We start from the raw sequence: 20,184 nt of genomic DNA, 5'->3' as shown, positions 1-20,184 counted from the left end.
CAATGGAGAAGAGCTCCTGCCAGTTAAATGGAAGGGTTTTGCAGCTGCATGACTGTATCATGTGAGACAGGATCACACTTTGAACTGGCTTGTGTTAAAAGGTGACATTTCTGCCCTTACATCATGGCCCTCCTCAGCCAGTCATGCCTAAATGCAACTAAAAGTTAACATTTGGAAGCCAAAGGTATTCAAAGCTAGATTCACCTAGGAGGAAACAAGCTTTTTTAGTAGCCCAGCAGAACTAACTAATGGCCTGGGAGGAATGTTTGTATCTGCTACAAGATATAGGATTATTTCTGGATTTTTAACCTTTTTTCCGTTCATCAGTGGCAATAACCTGACATTTCATTCCTATGTAGAACCAAAAAATATCCCAGTGATGAACTCTGAGTTAACATCTCTCTAGGATCCTTTCCTGAACAGCTATACTAATGCAGAAAAGCCTGTCTATTTATAGAAGTGACAGGTCCCATGAAAAATCAAAATGAAGCCCAACTTCTAAAACACACCTAATCTCCTAAGATAGGTCTGGCTTACATGTACCTCCAAACCCAGGTCAGAACTTTTTCTCTGTGAATGAAAATGAATTAAGATGAAGCCTGAACAAGAGAGAGGCTGACTGTGCTGTACAGATGCCTCATGAATGTCACCTTGCTCAGGGCAGTCTCTCACGTGCAGGACCCCAAAGGGAAAACAGACACTACATGATGACTGTAGGGAACTACTAAGATTAAAACAATTAAAACAGTGGGAACAAAACAAACATAATGGGACAAAAACTGACAGCAACTGTTCCAAAGAAACACCATCAAATGGAAAATCAATCATTCCTTCTTTGCCATTAGGCCCATAAGAAATTTGTTCTACATGCAGTTGAGATGAAAAAGAGGAAAGAAATGTTAGGAATTTTTGGAATCATGCCTAGCAGAGGGATGTCTGGAGCAGCAGAATTAAAATGATTGATTCGCTTTTCCTTTTTTGTTTGTTTATTTTTCTTAGAAGTATGATAAATGGCTCCTTCACGTGCCAAAAATTACAAGACAGGTAGGATGTTTTGGTTTGTTTGTTTTTGTAATATCAAAATTAGGATACAAGATTGATGTTAAAAAATAATAAAACAATAGCCCTGCATCCTAATTTCCATATTTGCAAGATAAAAAACAAATGCCGGAGAAAGTGTGATGGAAAACATGTTAAAGCTGTGAGAATATATCCACCTTCATTTGGAGGGCCCCAAGGCATTTCAGAGCCAGAACTGCACAGGATGGAAAAATTACCTTCTGGACCACGTGCATTGCAATCATGAACTTCTCTAAAGCTATCTCCAGGAACTGCTAATACTGGAAGTGCTGAATGCACTTTGTGCTGACTTAATAAGTGTGGTAACTGAAATCCCTGGGTCTGATCCACTACCAGGTGATGCTGCTTGGATTCTCTGGGCTGGTTTTGGCTCAGGAGTGGTGTGACCAGCCAAATTCATGAGCAAGTGCTCTGCTGTTTGCTAGTAATCCAGAGACCACAGATTAAACGTCTCTGCACTGGGTTATGTCAGCAAGCAAGTATAAGGTCACACCTACTGTTTTGGTCAAAGTACGTTTAATAAATAATTAAATCAGTTACGGAGACCCTTGGACAATCAGACAATCAGACTACTTAAAACTTACTGAGCACTTACTAGTCCTGGTAAACCCTTACAACTTGTATTCCTCATGCCTGTAACACGAGGAATTTGCATGGCCACTGACAAAGGGAATGGCACCTCCTGTGTAACTCGCATCACCCTGCGAGTTTGCGGATTGCGGTAATGCTGCTCCGAGCAGGTGAGTGTGCAAGACACACTCTGCAGGGGCGCCAGCTCATGTCCAGGAAGAGTATAACTGTGTTCAGTGTCCAAACTCTGCTATTAACTCAAATCTGGGTTTGCAGTTTTTAAGAGTTCTCACTTTAAAGGAAAGTCTCCGAAGTTAATTCGCAGGACAGCTGGGAATGGCATGTGACAGCTGCAGGTCTGGGCTCAGAAATGCAGGGTTTGTGCCCCTTTGGACTTGCCATAAATTTAGCACTTGTCAGGACCTAATTCTCTGAATTGACTCAGTGAATGAAAATGCGCATCTTTTGCAGGGCTTTTTCAAAACTGGCTTCCCACTCCTCCCAAATAGCATTTCCTTGTAGGGAACACCAAAATGCTTTCCCCAGGAGAGCTCCCTCTGYAAGCATGACTCCAAGCCAGCGTAATACCATACTGTGCAAAGCTGTGCATTCGCATGGCCCAGGGTGAGTGTCCCTTCCAGATAATACTCTGTGAAACCAATGGTTACACCACAACAGCCCCCCTTCCATCACCTAACACAGCAGACACATTCATAGCAAGTAGATCAGCCAGGATCCAATTTCTAATGCAGGGCTTGAAGGATTAGATGTTCCCATTGCTGGTCAATGGGAGCTGGATATTTTAACTCCCTGCACATCACGCTGAGTATTCATACCCCTTTCCCTCCACCTCCCCCACCTCCTTGCCTCAAACTTTTGTGATTAATATGGCAATGGAGATTGAACTGCGTGGATATACACTGATTTGCTGGGTGGTTTGGCAAAGGAAAGCAAAGCCAAGCTACTTACCTCAGKGCAGACCCCTTTGGCGTTGCAATGCCATAGCCTTTGGAGTCCAAGTTACCTCCCACCTTCATGGTGTCACAAGGCTTGCGCTGCTCTATGTACTCATTCATCGTGGACTCCAAGAGGTAGGCATACTTTCCTTTTGACTTCCTCACCCGAATCATCCCCTCTTCTGTAGTCCTCACAAAAACAGAGGGTTCGGCTGACTTCATATATGTCCACATCTTCTCAAACACTGCTATTTTGGATCGCTGCATGGGACAGCAGAAACCCAACAGAAGCATTAATAGTGGCTTGGGTACCAGCCAAATTTCCAGGTGGACTGAGTGCATGCCCATGTGCTGGATAGGCCAAGGAAGTCAAACAGGGTAATRGCATGTTAATGAACCTCATGCTGTTTCCTGCACCAGGGCCCAGATCAACTCTGTCACCTCCTGTCACAGCAAGGCTAGGATATTTGTATATGGGAAATGATTTTGCCGATCACAGGGCAAACAAAGTTTGGAGTTTGGAGGTGCTCAGATTAATCTGGGGAAGCACACAGATGTACCACCTTTCTATTTACAATTGCAGAATATCCCAAGTACTGGAGACACTGCTAGGCTTTTGAGTGGCACAGGGATAGCTGCATTTTTGCTGCTCTAAGGACAAGCCTAGCATGTCCTAATATGTGAAGGGGAAGAGAAAGAAAAAGACAGTCCTGGGGTGAGGATGAGAGGAGACAGGCCTGGAGGGCTGTGGCTGCTGCTTAAGCAGAGGGAAAGGGCAGGCTCCAAGAGCACCTTTCCATCCTCCCTTGCTTCTGCTCACACACAAGCAATGTCTGCCACAACCTGGCCCTCCATGTATATGATAAATTTATAGTCATGGCAGGCCTCCGGAACAGGCAAAGTGTGCAGTGGTGGTTTCACTGTCCCTGCCATTGTGCAGCCACTGAGCCCCTTGCCTGTGTCAGGAGCCAGCCCTGATACCACTCTAGGTAGGAAAACAAGGGGTTAATCAAAATGTTTGCATTAATGTTTCCCTTTTACCCTAAAAAATTCCTTAGTGGAGCCAGCTTCCAGGGTCCCATAGGCGATTTCTGTCTGCTTGGCCAAGTCCTCTGCGCTTTCAATGGGAGAAACCATCCTTTCCACCGTCAGGAAGGCAGCCAGGTTAGCTGTGTAGGAGGATATGATGATCAAGGTGAAGAACCACCAGACGCCACCAACTATGCGGCCAGAGAGAGACCTGAACACAGAGGGGAGAGTTAGGCTGAGTGTGAGGGAGGAAAAGGTACAGCTCACTCCCACAAGCCCAACATTTACCCAAGCATTTACCCAAAGTCATTTTTGCTAAGCACCTCCTGGGAAGCTGAAGGTGTCTCTCATTCCTTGACCTATTTTTCAAGGTGTCAGTGTAATTAGAGGGGGAAAAAAAAATCTCACCAGTGGCAAGAAAAATATCCTCATGAAAGTGAATGAATTTGCTTTGATTTTCAATTCCTTTCAGAGTACATAATAATAACAATAATAAAATGTGGTAACAACTACCAGGAAGGTTTAGATTCCAGGGCAGGATCATGCCCATCTGAACAATAGCTCTAGCAAGGTCTTTGTTATGGCTTGTATCCACAGTGAGAAGGAACACTAGCATGGAGCCAAACTAGTTATATAGACCAGAGGGGAATCACCTGGTTAGTTCCTCCATCACCTGAAGTTTTAAAATCAAAACTCATGACTTTCCTAAAAGACATATTGAAGCTCAGAGAGAAGCTATAGCCTTAACGAATAATTTGGCTACTGACATTCTCTGTATTCAGCAGAAGGTTAGACAAGATGTTCATAACAGCGCCTCACAATCTTGGTATCCTGCACTCACTGCAATCAAATAGACAATTATCTGTAGCCATTGGAGAGATACAGAGACAAATAGTCAAGCAGGCATTAATTTAYATTTAAATCATTTCAAATCATTTTTAAGAGCTAAAGATAATTTTTAGAATGATGTCAGAATTCATGCATTCTGCCTGAGGTGTTTGTACTCTTTTTCTCTAGATGCAGAGCACTGCCCCAGACAGAAAGTAACTTATAATGCTATTTTATAAAGCCAGACAGTCTGACTAGGGAGGACCTGCTCATGAGAAACAGTGTTCGTTGCTCCAAGGGAGATCGCATCCTAGCATTGTCTTTCTGCTGACCTGGGTCACTCCCCAGAAATACAGTTTAACAGTTGGTGATGAAGATATCTCATTCCAACAAAAGACCCCGAACCAGCCCATGTCAGTGTGTGCCACTCTGTGCTGGGGTCTGCATGAAATCTTGGGTCTCGCTGCTATGGTTTACTGGGTGTTAACACAACTTGACAAACGGATCTGCATGCTCCATTGCTCCAGCAAGGGAGAAAACAYACACTGCTATTAGAGCTGGAAAAAGACTAAACTCACATAGCCTACCTGCTGCACGGCTTATCTAGATTATACACTTCTGCTCTGTCCAGTCTGGTTTTAAACACCTGTTCCTTCTGACAACACTCAAGCTCCTCATTTAGATCAACTCAACCTGAGAACTCTGTAGTCAAAACACTCTGAGCTCCCTTTCCAGCAGAAAGCAGGCACCGGCTTTGCTCAGCAACAGAGGTCCCACATGCCTTTGCAACACATGGGACAGAGCAGAAAGCACACATTTTAGTACAAGGAAATACATGTCATCACACCACACACGCTGTCGTTCCCTGCTCCCCAGAGGTTGGTCACAGCACCTTTCACCAGAGCAGAGGAAAGCGAACTGCAGGAAACACGACTGCAGTAGATTATAGGGACAAAGAGGACAAGCAGTTTATTTTACAGTTGTGTGTCTGAAATGACTTTTCCTGCAGTTAAAACTAGGCTGGTGTTTCCTCTGCAAAGGGGATTCATTTTGGATGAAAGTCTCTGCCTTCTCCTCTGGTTACTTCTTCCATGAGTTTTTTCGAAACTGACAGCAAAGTCGGTCTCACCATAAACCCAAGCTCTGTAGTGAATGACTTCTAATGGCCCACCTGTGTTTTTTCAGGAAAGTCTACAGGACCTATTCCCAAGGTGATACTATAGAGAGTTGACAAATTCTTTTCTTAACCACCCACACCTTAAAAAGCAACAAAGGCATGACAGCAAGAAGCTTTTCTTGGGTCTGCAGCCTACCAGCAGGGCTYCTCATTGTAGGCTATATGCTGGTCACCCTGGCCCACAGTGCCTCACGCAGACCTCCTCCATTGCTGGCAATTACAACAACACGGCTGAGTGCACAGATGGTCCCTTGTCCTGAATTAATGTCTTGCTGAGCCTCCCCAGCTCTGCCGGCCAGAGAGTGGGACCAGAGGTTGGCTGTGGGAGTGCTGAGCGCTGCGGGAGAGGCAGGCCGCTGGGGACCGCTCTTCTCCCCTATCCTGACTCTCCAATTTTGAGGTGTTTGGTTTAGTTTTACTGCTGAGACACTCGTCAAACAATTTGAGATTAACTGGCACCTAAGGGACGATTCACCCTGTCCRTCTCAGGTTGGGAGGAACTCCCTCTGGAGACTCCATCTCTATTGACTGGTGATGGAGTCTAGACGACTAGGTTGGACTAGACAGCTATTTTTCAAGGAGCTAAAGTTAGGCAAATTGAATGTCACCTCCGTGCTTCCCACCTGAGGAGAGTTCTCAGCCCGCAGGGCTGTCAGCGCAAATGTATTTACCTTTCATTTCATATTTGGAGAGGATCATGGGAGGGAGGCAGCTACGGAGTCAGCTCACACGTCTTGAGATTGACAGGGAAGAGGAAAAAAATACCTGTCTCTAATTAGTCTGGATGATGTGTGCTTAGGGAAGGAACCACTTCGAAAAGGCACAGAGGCATTAAACAAAAGTAACTGAATAATGTCAAATACAACAATCTCTGCTGATGAAGGCCACTTTGAGCTGGCAAAACCCCTTTGCATGGCAAATAATCACATTCATCTCCAGCTGCAAATTATATAGCTTTTGCTTTCTGATGAAGCTGGGATATTTCTGCGACTTGTTTCAATCCCATCAGCTGCAGTCAGCCGGATTCCTGCCTTAGACCTTAGACACCCCAGCTGTATTCATTACTGGCTTATCCCACGGGGGCTGCCTGCTGTCAGCTGCAGATGGCTTATGCTTCCTGGCTCTGCACCTGGCATTAACAGGATGAAAAAGTAACTATGGGTATTCAGACTTGGAAGCAACGGAGAGCTGGGGAAGGAGGGAGAGGAGGCATTAGCTTCTTTCCCAYCAGAGCCAACCGGGGTGGATGGGGGTCTGTAACATGCACCCATCTCGTCTGGGCTGTTTCTGCTCCTGGGGGTGGTCCTTCCTCCTTGTTACATGAGATGCCGCAAGCAGGTAAGTGCTCACCCTCATGGATGATGACGGAAAAGGGAGGAAATAAAAAGCTTGCTTTGGCTGCCAGCATGGCTAGGACTTTATATGTCTGATAATGGGCAGCRTTTGCCCTCATTGCTAGACTTAGAGCTAGGAGCTCTGAATCTGGACTGCTGCAAACAGACAACAGTGAAAACCCTTAGCATACAGGCTCTCCTTTTGCTTTGAGGCCATGCCGTGTCTAATGCAAGGGAACGCTGGCCGATGATGAAGGCTCCTGGAAACTAGTGCAATATGATAAGAAATACAAACATGCTCACGATCCCACAAGCAGATGCAATCCCATGCAACACCCCTATGGCTCAATAGCAGTGGACATAGGTTGAACAAGACAAGTTGGATACCCACGTTGGCTACGCAGCTTTTGAGCTAATATCTGTTCCTGCTTACTAGAAGTAAGTGCCTGGAAAGACAATATCCATTACAATCTTGTTCTGCTACTTCCTTAGAGCAAGAGAGAGAGCAATGCTATCATCATGGGAAACATTTGCAAAAGTGCCTTTGTAATTTAGGAGATAATGCACCGTTTCTAGAAGTGACTTCAATACTTGGGAACTTAAAAGTCTGATCGAAAGCCAGCAGGACTTAAGAGTTATGTTTATGTTGTAGTTAGAGCAGTCACAGAGGAGTAGATACACCTTGCACTTGTAAGTCACTTTGAGGTTTTGAAAAACTCACCCCAATAGCTAGATAACAGAGGATGACTTTCCATTTGAGTAACAAACAGTCTGTAAGCTTGAGCCCTAGCAAAGTTCATTTCTCTTCACTAATGGGCAGTATGGGGTTTAAATCCTCTTGCATTGAGAATTTACATGTCCCCATACCTGTCCAAGCATAACATGAAGGCAATCAGCTCTCTGCCGTGCGGAAACAAGAGTTAGTGACTCAGTCCTCTGCAGAGCTAAGGTACGATGGAGCATACTGGTGAGTACTTTAAAGATAAGCCAAGGTTTTGACATTTGGATTTGTCTATTTGACCTTTGGATTTATTCACATTCATTATCATATTAATACTTGTGAATAGCAGGATTTAAAAAAAACAGAATAAAATAAGCAAGTAATGAGCAAGGATAATGGTGTGATAAGAGGCTTTAATGAATGGCTATTTGGGGATGTGGAAAATGATGAAATGGCTACAGAGACTAGATGGTGTATTTTTTAACTTATATTATTCCCTCTGCACCCACATTTTTCTTTCCTACACAATCCAAATAAAGATCTCTTGGTTTCTTCTTCCAGCTCTGCCTGGCTGGCTAAAATCACCCCAGTTCACTTTAAAACAGTGTCAGGAGAGTCCTCCCTGTCTTGGGGTCCTGCCTGCCCTTTAGAGAATGGTGGCAAGAACAGGGTGGTCCTTTCCCCTCTTACCCTTGCGAGGGTAAGTAGTAAATACTCTGTCCTCACTATTCATGGTGCACAGTCTACTTAAAATTAGAGCTGGTTGGGAACCAGAATTTCAGCACTGTGGAAAAATCTGAAATTGTAAATTAAACATGAATATTCTCAATTGGAATTAAAAGAYAATGGTCTCAAATGTCCTCTAAAAATAGCATTCTGAAAATGTTTGATTTAGGACCACTGAAGCTTTGCATTTTTCTGTTACTTAATGCTTCATTTCCAAAAGGCTAAAAGGTATAATTTTGACACAATAAACAATTTTGTTTCTGCTTTCTTTTTAAAAATCATTTTCTTTCAGCTTTTATAATACACTAAACTCTTACCTACAACACATATCATTTGAAAGATAATTCTGAAATGTGTTATTTTATATCTGTCTAATGGAAAAAAATTGCAAATGACCAAGCTTAAATCAATCATTTTCATTGTCTCACTTGGACAATGATTTTTTTAATTATTTTTCCTTGCAAAAGCAACTGCATTGTGCCAATTGAAAACAGAAAAGAATTCTAAGATCCCTTTGTTCCAAGAAGTGATTTTTTTTTTAATGTTCTAGCCTTAGCATTGATGGATTCTTCACAGGAAAAAGAAAAGCATGCAGCCAATCTCTTATTTCTTAAAACAAAATGCAATCCTTGATCAGACAGTTTGTTCTTTSATCTTACCCCTTATGGAAGGTAAGTGAAACCAACAGGAGTTTGCCTCTGTTTTGCTGTCTTATTAGAAGCAGCACCATTTCTCTAGCAAGATGCATTTTTACAAAAAGATGAACAAGATCACCAGGAAATATACAGAGTAAACCTCTTTGGAAAACTGTTTGAGGAGCATCTGAGTTCTCTCCCACTTCACCCTCTCCCCACCCTGAATTCATTTCTTATGGAGAATTACACTTAAACTGACAGCGTTTTAATTAGAAACGCAAATCTGGGATTCTAAAGCCATAGTTGCTTTGGGAGGATTTCCCAGATTTGCTGTTAAACTCAATTCTAATAAAGGCTCACTTAGCCAACTGACATATTTGTCACTGAATGAATTTATGCAAAACTGTTGAAAGAAAAGCTCTTACATGCTTGTTCTACTGATTGTGGGTCAAATCCACTTTTGGTCTGCTACCCACACAGATCCTCTGATCTCTGACACTCTTCTGCTAATTTGATAATGACTCCAGATAACTTCATGGCTCTGCTGGAGTGTAGACTTGGTAGTGGATTAGTTGCAAACCTTTTGCTCCAGTTTTGCTCTTATTTTAAACAAACTTTCAACATTAAACTCAGTCAAGGCCAATGAGCTTGGTTTTTCTACATGTCACAGACCATCTGGAACGATTGGTCTTGCCATTTTATCTCTGACCCTGACATGAGTCCYGATTTGCCTGAAAATCTGTGAAGAGCCAAAGCCACGGGAAGAAACCTCGTTTGGGGATGTGGATTTGGGAGCTGCTCTGGGCGGATCCACTGAGCACTTTCTGTGAAGCTCTTATCCTCTTACACTCTGCTGTGCCCTGGAGAGTTTTCAATGAGCTACCCACTGTTTTTCATGAAATCAGAGTGATTATAATGCATGTTTCTCCCTCTGTGTTGTATTATTAATTTTCTTGCCCTTGTTAGTTTGCATTTACTCATCACTGAACCCTACCTCCTGGTACATGAGTCTGGAGTCTTGGCTGCAAAGCGGGGCTTTAAAACAGTGTCAGGAGAGCTCTTAGAAACACATAAGTGGTCATGTTTTCTCTTGACATTCTCATTTACTGCTCCCAGTGGTACAAATCAGCTATTTCTTCCTCAGCTCTCCTCGTTACTTTTCTGCAGAGGTAATGGTTGAATATTTTAGTTCCCCATGGGTAACATTAACCAGTGAGATAGGGTAAGAAAGCTGAGGGTGTGCAGGTATGGGGAGTCCCATGCTGTCTCTCTCCTGCTTCTCTTTTCTCATTTCCATCCCCAAAATAGGAGAAGGAGAAAACTGGAGAGAGCTCCTTAACTTTTGGATATGTGCTCTCCAGCTGGAGATGTGCCCTTCCTCCTGCTTCAAGGCAGGACATGCCGCTTGCCCACTGCGCCAGGCTGACACACAGGAAGAGGCAACGCTACCTGCAGAGCCCCAGCAGAAGCTATTTTACAAAGGAATTCGGGATCACTTGCTCTGTAAAAATTGCAATGATCAAACGTATTGTCTGCAGACATGCAGAATCTCCCAGATTCACCTGGAGGATGTATATCTGTGAGGCTTTAATTATAAGTCACAGTTTATTCACTGTTTCTTTCTGTCTAAGCTAATGACCTTGGACAGCAGTGTATGGTCCCTCTCCTACCATTTCATCTCTTCTTCTGCAGAATACGTTGGCACTTCTTTCTTCAATTTCCCTCAATGGGTAAAACCTTTCTAAAACGAGTTTTCCTGCTTAGTCAGAAACGCATCATGCCACTTGTCGTTCTCCAGTCATTGGAGCTAGGATTGCTGCAGTGCTAAGTATAAGCATGACTACATGGAGCAGCTACGTGCTGTTTTCAAGACACTCACTTAGCTTTTTGACAGGCAAGAGGTACCTAACGGCCTAAGCAGAGAACTAGCAGCCAGGAACTCACCTTTTGTTGCATGGGAGGCCCTGCCACTTTATGGGATCCAGGGCAGCTCACTTCATCTCTCTAATCCAGTTCCCCTCTGAGTGAGAAGAGGATGAACCACATTTATGAACTTCACCTGGGTGAGTGGCCTGAAGCATCGGTCTCCAGGTGGAGTTCACCTCCAAGTTGCTTCTCTGCCTGCTTTTGCTTCTGGAGATCCTCCAGCCCAGCATGCAGAGGGTGTTAAACCCAGATAAGCAGCAGGTAATTTATTGGTACACTAGGGATGTGCCTTCCTGTGGTCCTCATTGGCCACATAACGCAACCTGTCAACACGCAACCAGCATAAATCACCAGCTCAGCTAACACAGTGTGGTGTTGGAAGTGCTATATGCGAAGCCAGCATCCACTGACAGGGGTAACCACTTCCCACAGACTTCAGCCAGGCCCATATACTACCCAGAGTATAAAAACACTCCTACAAAGCAGAACTGCAGAACTGAGATCTGTCCCCCCAGTCAAGGGAACCGTCATCCCTGAGCAGTCAGAATCAGCTGCTGAGATTTGACGCTTATCCCTAAAATTGCAGGATAATACACCCAACTCTTTCAGAGGGCTGTTAAAAGAGGATAGTAAGGAAAGGGCCAGAACAGAGAGATTAGGTGAAACTCTCAGAAAAAATAAGAGTTTGGTTGAAAGGCAGAACAAATAGATCCAAAGAAGTATACTGTGATCCTCTGAAGTATAGGCACAGTGTGCATCTCCATGATGCAAACCAGGGTGTGTTTAAGGGATGAACATTTAGACAGAGGCTTGCTGAGAAACACGTAGTCACTTTGGGCTGCTCAGCAGTTCTGGTGAAAGGCAAAGCCATTCTTGTACTGCAGTTTTGCTAGCTTTTGCTACAAGGAAAAAGTGACTCTCATCTTGCCTTTGAGCAAAATTTTCACTGTAAAGAAATCTCTCCACACATTTTTCTCACTTTGGTGACATTTGTTAGCTTTGCTGAGAAAAATTCACAAGGTGACAAGCATAAAATTTTGTCAGAAGCACTCGCTGGAGAGCCCCAGGAGATTCATTACTCAGGAACTTCCTCAACCTCAGGTGGCCCTGAATTTAACAGCACTCATCCTTCTCTTTAAACAACGGCCTATTGTGCTAATTTCCTTTGCTGTGTTGCTAGATTCTGTACTCTCCCTCTGTCTCTTTTCTGCAAAGTCTGCTTGATGCAAAGGCTGTTCTTTTTAAAGATTTAATGTATTTTGGATTACATACCAGTTCTTTATTTTCCCAAGACCTTTCTTTAACCATTTACACGTGCTCACAGTTTAGAACTCCCCTTCTGAGACTCCTGGTCAATGTTGCAATAACCTAGTTCAGACCCTTTCCAGGCTGCCTTGCCTTAGCTCTTCTTGCTCTGAAGAATTCCCAGGTTGACGAGAAAAAAACCTTTTCTATAAGGAGAGTATTATCTGCAGTAGAAGGCTCCATTCTGAGCAATATTCTTGCATATATCTTTCCTTTTCTCTCTCTCTGTTTCTGATTTAAAATGTGATCCCTGACAAAGACTGTCCATGAATATTTTTCTCTGTTTTCACTTTTGAGCCTTTCTTTTTTCTACAAGGGCATATCGTATCCCTTGCAGAAATGGTGAAGAATGAGTCTCTGCTCTGCTTTCCTAGCTGCTGTCTTTTAGGAGAGCTGTATGTGCGCAGGAATGCCTGTCTTTTAACACCGAAACTCCCAATCCACGAAGGAGAAATGTGCTCAGTGTTTCTGCTGGCACTATTTCACCTGCAAAGATCCATTTGGTGATTTTTTAAGGTTTTGGAAACACTGCTGAGATGAAAAGAAGCCCTCCTCCCTCTTTCTGTCTCTCTGCAGCCTGAGATGTTGCTTCTTATTGAGAACTTCAAGAAATGAGAGAGAGGAGAAAATCCCTGCTGCGGGAGAGCATCCCTCATGTTTGACTCCTGCTCCTAGGTCCTCATGGACCCTGCTTCATGTCTTGCATGCATCCACAGCGTGCAGATACCTATTTTTACTGCTTTTTCCATTCACAGTATGAGGACTCCTCTTGTCTCCTGATCCTCTCTACTCTTCTGTTCACACATTTGCCTCCTATTATTTCTCATCAGACTTTGTTGGGAGAATTTATTAGTGTAAATAACATGCTTTGAAGTTGTCCAAAGAACAGTGATGTAACACTTTTGCACTTCTATAAGCTCTTTTATCTGAAGATCAAAGTAGTAAGTTATCATTACCATGACTGAATTATTGCTGCTTAGCCTTCGGATCTAAGGGTAAGCAGCAACTCTTCTAAGTAGGCATTAATCAGAATTACTGGATGGTTTTATTAAATAGATTGAATATCCTAAAGTATGTTACTGTTTACAGAAATGGAGACATACCTGAGCTGTATGCCCTTTCTTACCATCTGATGGCTTGAGTTAGGTGGCACTAACTGTGACTTAGCTCCTCTGCTTCAGGCACAAACAGAGGAAAGACCAAGACACCACCATGGAGGACTTCAGAGGCTTCTCCATGCTCTGCCTCCTTCAACCCCAGACTCTGTCCAAGCACAGAAAGACTTTTATGCCTATTTCTAAGTATGACCCTCATTTCCCCAAGAACTGCTGGGTACACCACACTGGCCTCTTAGACGTCCRTTCTTCCAAACAGCTCTCAAGAGACATTTAGCTCCTCATCCCTCCAATGAGGAAAATCTCAGCTCAAGATCTTGTTCTGTCTCAGTGCATTCATGGACCCCTAGAGAAGCCAGAGCAATTTAGGCTTATCCCAATCATGACAGTTGCGAATATACAACTGACTAACAAGCCTCCTCTGTGCTGGACCAAAACAAACTCAAAATGCCTTGCTGAGGTATTTGCTTGGCTGCAGCTTCTGGCCGAAACAGAGCAAATGGTAGAAGGAAGGAAGGAGGTGGGAGGAGGCAGGGGGACTCTGTGTAACCTTGATTGCTCCACACAGCCCAGAGACCTTGGCACTAGGAACGAGGCCTTGTGAGAAGAAACTTCAGTGACAGAAACCAAAGCAGCTGCTTTCAAACAGGGATGGTTTTGTATCTATTTATACTTATTTATATTTAATTTGCAGATGTGCCCAAACAGTTTGGGAAACCAGAATCTATGTAAACTACACTAAAACTCCTGTTGTCCTCTCTTGAGAGCATTTGTTCTAGCTTCAGAGCAAAAAGTATTTTAAAAAATGACCATGAAGGCCCATTCCCTGTGGCTCTAATCAGATATTAAATTGAAATCTTAAATTAAATTTAAATAAAGTCACTCTTTTCCTGGAAATAGTATTGCTTTTTCCAGTTCCTGGTTCCTCAGTTACCAGGACAAGTAGTTGTGATGAAATCTGGGACAAAAGCAGAACAGGTATAGTAAATCCCAAACTCCTGTGGAAAAAAAGAAGTACTTTGAGCCTCTCAGTTGAAGGCCACGAGGTTTTGGCCACCTCTGGGGAACTAAACCAGCAAAGAGCAGCTGTGGATGCCCTGTGTGCCAGGAGCCAGAACGATCTGAATTGAGGAGCTCAATGCTCATTTGACTGTGTATCCAGACAGTGTGCAGATGATATCTTAGTGCTGATAAAAGTGATGTACAGCATACGGAGGAGTTATTTAAACAGGGCTTCCCTGTGAAAACACACTCAGGGCTTCCCATCTTAGATAAGAATATTTTTCTGGAGTGCCAACATGAAAGCAGTGTGTGACAGGCAGCCTTGCAAAGGACACCACTTCAGGGACATGGAGGTCATTCGGCTCCACACAACCCTTACGCCAGGACAAAAGCACTTGGCAATCTAACTAGCTATTAGGAAGACGCAACCATGCACAGTCCTGACTGCAGCTCAGGGAATGCCAGACCCCAGCTAAGCCTATTGCTTGGGGACAAAGGTTATCAAAACAGGGAAACAACAACAACAACAAAATAAAATGTGTCTCTGCTAATGACTGAAAAGCAGCAAGTCAGAGTACAGGGTAATAGGGAGTCCTCAGAGCTTCAGAGGGTCTCCTGTCGGAGTCAGGGAAAAGGCTGTAAATCTCAGGCACCCACTGCACCATGTAGGTGGCTCTAGCTCACACTTTCCTGTTCCTAAGTTAGCGTACAGAGCTATAAACACATGTAGTACATGCCATTTCCTCATCAGAGAAGTGAAACTTCCCATTACATTAAAAAACTTGTCAATGCACTTTGTAGTCACTGAAATTTTCCATTATTTTTTCTGCTCTTTTCAGTCAAAAATATCAGAAACATCTATTTCATCCTAAAAAAGAGATAAAAGTATTAAATTTCAAAAATAATTTTAGTTTAACAAATCTGATTTTGGTTCAAGTGCTTGGCTTCTTATTTTAATAACAACTGGTGGAACACTTAGTAAACCTGTCACTTAATAGGAGGACTTTCAGCAAATTTCTTGGTGTCCCGCCAGCACCATCTGTGGTAAAGGCCTGAAGTCAGAGCTGTGGAAGAGTGCGTACATGTGTGTGACAAGGGAACCATTCTGGGATAGTGGCTTGCAAATGAGTGGATGCAACATTCAATAACTCTGGAGCGTTTAGAAATTCTCAGATGGCAGAGAGTGGAAATCCAAGGGATTCATTTTTCCTTTACAGTTGAAATTGTATTTCCCCAACAATATTCCCTCAGCGAAGTATCTTCTCCTTTTGAGTCCTCTCTACCCTTCAGCATTTTTCCAAATGAAAAGGAAGATAACAAGGATGACTATTTTAAAAGAATTTCCATTTTCCCCTGGCTGCCACATTTCGGTTTCCATGGAAGTGTRCAAGTTCCAAAGGGGACTGTTTAGTTAGATACCGTGCAATTTGTCAAGCTGCTCCTCTGGTGAGTCACTTTCCCTGGTTAAGTGTGTTTCAGAAATAAGTGCGGTCATCAGTTGCTGGTGATTTGCAAAAACTGCTGTTACCCTGTGACCTGATTTTTCTCTCCCTGGGCATAATTAACTCTGCCAGGTAGAGATAATTGCAAAATCATTTGGTACACCTTTAAGAGGAAAGAAGACTTTTCCAGAAGTCAAAATCCTCATTTTCTACTTTTACTCTTAAAGATCAACTTTAAAGCCAGCTCAAGCAAACTGCCAAAAATAAATGGTCCTGAGCTTTGTTCCCATGGACAAGTCTCCAAGTCCCCCAGATTCACCCCATACTGGAGCAGGAATAGAAGCGATGCTGAACCAACCTTGTCCCCAGCTCCAGCATGAGCTGCAGGTTGCATGCGGAGCTTGCAGAGAACAGATGAACTTCCTTCATTGCCAATACGCCCTTTGCCTGGAGACTGTGCAGTGAATCCAACTGTCGGTGAGCTATAAAATCACCCATGTCTCCAAAGAGGCTTTGGAAAGCACTGCCAGCAAACTCTGCTCCCTGCTAATGCTGTCTCTCTCCAGAAAGTGGTACCGCCAACGCTCACCTCCTTCTTTTCCTGTCCATGTAGGCTCATACCTGAAAACCCATCTCCCCCAGACCCTCCTGGGGAAAGGGCGCAAAGAAAAAAAAGCACAAACCCTTTCTTGTTGCTTGTGGCACTCCTGCTTTGGGAGAGCTTGCATGGCTCTTCAGGGTCTCTCTAGGACAAGCTAAATCTTGTTTAGGTTATAATGGATACTGCAAGGACGGCACCAAAACTGCGAATCAGGCCAAAAAGAAAGGCAGATGCTTGCAGTGCGAGAGAAGATGCCTACGGAAATCAAGAACAGTTGCCAAAATAAACATCCAGTCTTGGCCATCATAGCAGGAAAGAATTAAAATCCTTCTAACTGCTAAATGCAGTTGCTTTTAATTTCCCTAATTCTAAAATTTTAGCAAAATAAGTACCCTGCAAGTGTCACTTGACTAAGGACAGAACAAAAATAACTCCCTCGAAACAACTCAAATCAAAATCCTCACAAACAACAAAAATACCCCTGTCCCAACCAATTTCTCTTTTAGATCTTGTCTAGAACTAGACAAAATCTTGCAGTACTAGGAACATCTTGACGAAATTTAAAAGTGCTGCTATTTTTCAAAATCTCTAGAGGCTAGTTTAGAAAAAAAGCCCTCAACAACTTGCAGAGCAATTTTACTGTTATTTCCACCAGCTCCGTTGCTGAAGTCTCCTGTGATTTTTTTTTCAATTGATCTAAGAAGAAATGTAAATAAACAGCAAAAATAGCAGAAGAAAATGTTCAGCATTAATTACAGGTACATAATAAACACAGTATTTGCTCTTCTGCATACATACTGCTATGACTGAGTACAACAGAGTGCCCGTGGAAGAGACTGCAATGAAATATTAGCCCAGTTGCACCCTGCTATAGATCAGCCAGAGTGCACTATTTCTGTGTCACTAAAAACAAATAACAATGTCCACAAGATGAATATAAATAATAGATTGTATCTATTGACTGGATACCAGCCAGCATTTATATCTCTCCTCCCCATCTCCGAGTGCATTCATTCATCATCAAAGCCAGCAAACTTTCCTAAGTCACACCTTCCCTTCTGGCCAGGGGCCATGGGTCCAACACGAGCCACTGTGATGAGCCTATGGTCCGGCAGTGCCACAAGGGCTTGGACTCTGCCGACAAGATAAGTCTCGTTTACCTCTTTATCCCAAGTCAGTTGATGGCTGGACCCCATTTGTGCCATGTCTCCTTGCACGCAGAAAGCACCCTCAGGTTTTGGGGCATGCTGGTCTGCTCCCCACCATTTCCCTTATGGCACCATGTCCAGGAGCACAGAAACTCTTCCTGTTCCTGCATCCTTGCTAATGCTCTAGCAATGCCCCTTCTCAAGCTGCGATGAAAGTTTGATTTTCCGTTTTACTTCATGCCCAGGCTGACCAGGACGTCTCCAGCTCTGTTCTCAATAATGCAGATCAGAATGAGCGATTCCAAGCTTTACCGTGTGGATAGTGGTACACAATACCCTATCATATCATAATATGACTATACATTTCCCTTCTATTCACTATGTGTTGTGATCTGCATCCAAAATATATGTGTGTTCGGTTTCCACAGCACAGTCTAAAGAGAGCTCCCATGAAGCTCTGTTTATTTTTGGAAAGGTATATTTAATTTTCCTGACATGGCACAGAGGATGGCTGTTTTCACTAGGTGATACTGTGCGCTATTTATCCTCCTGTCAAGCTCCAGTGGGGCAAGACTCCTATAGTCAGTTGGCCGAAAACCTGTGCATATTCTATCCCATAATGTCTTCAAAGGAAGAATAAATGCCTTTCTGGAAGATATGTTTTAGTCAAATGTATTTCACTTTAGTCAAACATAAGTTTTCTGACTCTGAAGAAGGGTAACTGGATTAAATTTAATAGTCTGTAACATGCAGGAGGCTTCCTTTGGACTTGAACTCTGTGAAGCAACGCACTTTGAGATAACAGAAAATAGAAGACCAGGCTGGGAAGCTGACAGCAAAAATGTGAATTTTGCTCCCTGCTTTTTTATCCTTTTCACTACAGTCAGATAATTTATCTTGAAGAAATTGGTTGGGCAGGTGAAATATTCAAATGGCTCATTTTGCTGCAGAGGAGGTCTGGAAGCTGAGCCATCACTTCGGTTTACTTCTAAAGGGCCTCAGATCTGTCCCATGCAGGGAAGTGGCATGAAGAAGCTGCACATTAGCAAGGTCCAGCTCTCCACAGCTCTTATAGGCTGGGGTTATTTTAAGCTCCAAACAAAATTTATCAAATTGCATTTTTGAAAAATGGTACAATGTGAGTCACATTTACTTCACAGCCCTCTTGCTGCAGGCTCTCGCTAGTGGCTGCATGATATTTATTACCTCTGATGCCCGCTCTGAGAATCTCCTTTCTGGATCTCTATTTCACATTTAATGAGTGCTTTTGCAATTTCATGACTGTTTTCTGAAGTTTAGGTGGCACTTTGCACAGCCTAATGGTTTATGGCCTGTTTCAGACTTTACTGATTTCTCCCCATAAACATATACATGAAACTACTCACAACCCCAAACTGTTGCTTTTCCCCCATTCTGCTGTGTTTCAATGACTGGAACCATCTTCTCTCCTCATCCAGGACAAATTATTCCACGTGGTAATGACTGGCTTCACCCATCTCCTCGACTCTGAGCTACTATYCCCATGGTTCAGTAATATTTTATAAAGTTCTGCAGCCTCCAGTCTTGCTTGTGACATTCTGGGACACATGCAGTGTTTTGGTATGCTAATCTCCAATGTTGCTCTTCTTATTTTCAGAAATTACAATTTAATTCTTCTCTGGCATGGCACAGAGAAGAGTGGGAGCATTGCTTGGAAATTTTTTTGTGTTTTTTAGGTGTGAACTGCATAAGGCTGATCACAGGCACAGAAGTTTCCATATTGAAAGGCAGGGCTCAGTGTAGTCAAAGGCAAGTCTAGGTACGAGGTCTACCTGCTTCTAATTTGGCCAGCAAGTGTTTATCAGGCTCTGATGGAAAATGGTGCTGTGGCCACCACTTCCTTCACCTCAAGTCCCATAAGGGTGGATCGTCTCTCTGGCCACTCCAACATCTGCACCCAGCTAGGATGCAAACTGGTTGGACCATCATGGCTCTCCACCTCACTGGTCATATATGATGAGCAACTAGTCACGGGGGTGAATTTGGGATGCTTTGGGTTGCTTGTTAGCTTGTGACCAGCATATTTAAAAGTCGATTAACATCCTGGCTACTAAGTCTGTCCTTTTTACAGGATCCAAATCTCTTTCAAAAGCAAATTTGGTCTCTGTGGGGGGACCAAACTTCCCTGAGKACTGGTCTGAGAGAGAGGAACGCATTTTTATAGCAGCAAGGAGTTGCTGCAAACCTCACMACCTGCTGGGCTGAATGATGCATCTGCAGTTTTGATCTTACATGTCTTTTAGGTAAATACATAGTGGCATATGCACTTAAAACAAAAATGCTCTAGAAAAAAATCTCCAGACAAATTTCCCCTACTCCTTCCCAAAACAAAACTGAAATAAACAAACCAAAACCTCTACAAAAACAAAATACACCCCTGCACTTGCTCCTTTCTGCTGAGGAGAGAATGACAGAACAGATGTATAACAGAAGTTATTTATGTTGATCAATACATTACTGAGGAGATGCTGAGAGATTATAGTGATAAGTTTAGAAGCAACCATATAGAACATATATTGGAATAGAGCAGATCCCCTCCACCTGCCCACA

General features: G+C 43.2%; 1 protein-coding gene across 4 annotated transcripts in view; it reads right to left on the bottom strand.

Annotated features, from left to right (window-relative positions):
- GRIA1 (glutamate ionotropic receptor AMPA type subunit 1) overlaps nucleotides 1–20,184 on the bottom strand; it is a 128,097-nt gene that overhangs the window by 13,072 nt on the left and 94,841 nt on the right. For all 4 annotated transcript variants that reach the window (XM_026066654.1, XM_026066650.1, XM_026066652.1 and 1 more), the window contains 2 exons: nucleotides 3,648–3,846; nucleotides 2,620–2,867 (listed from right to left, as the gene is read on the bottom strand). In XM_026066654.1, coding sequence (XP_025922439.1) covers nucleotides 2,620–2,867; nucleotides 3,648–3,846 — 447 coding nt within the window. The remainder of the gene's footprint in view (nucleotides 1–2,619; nucleotides 2,868–3,647; nucleotides 3,847–20,184) is intronic.

This window comes from Apteryx rowi, unplaced genomic scaffold, assembly GCF_003343035.1.
Source record: "Apteryx rowi isolate R43461 unplaced genomic scaffold, aptRow1 scaffold_245, whole genome shotgun sequence".
Classification (NCBI taxonomy): Eukaryota; Metazoa; Chordata; class Aves; order Apterygiformes; family Apterygidae; genus Apteryx; species Apteryx rowi.
Note: the sequence above shows the minus strand (reverse complement) of the source record. Positions and strands in the feature narration are given on the sequence as shown.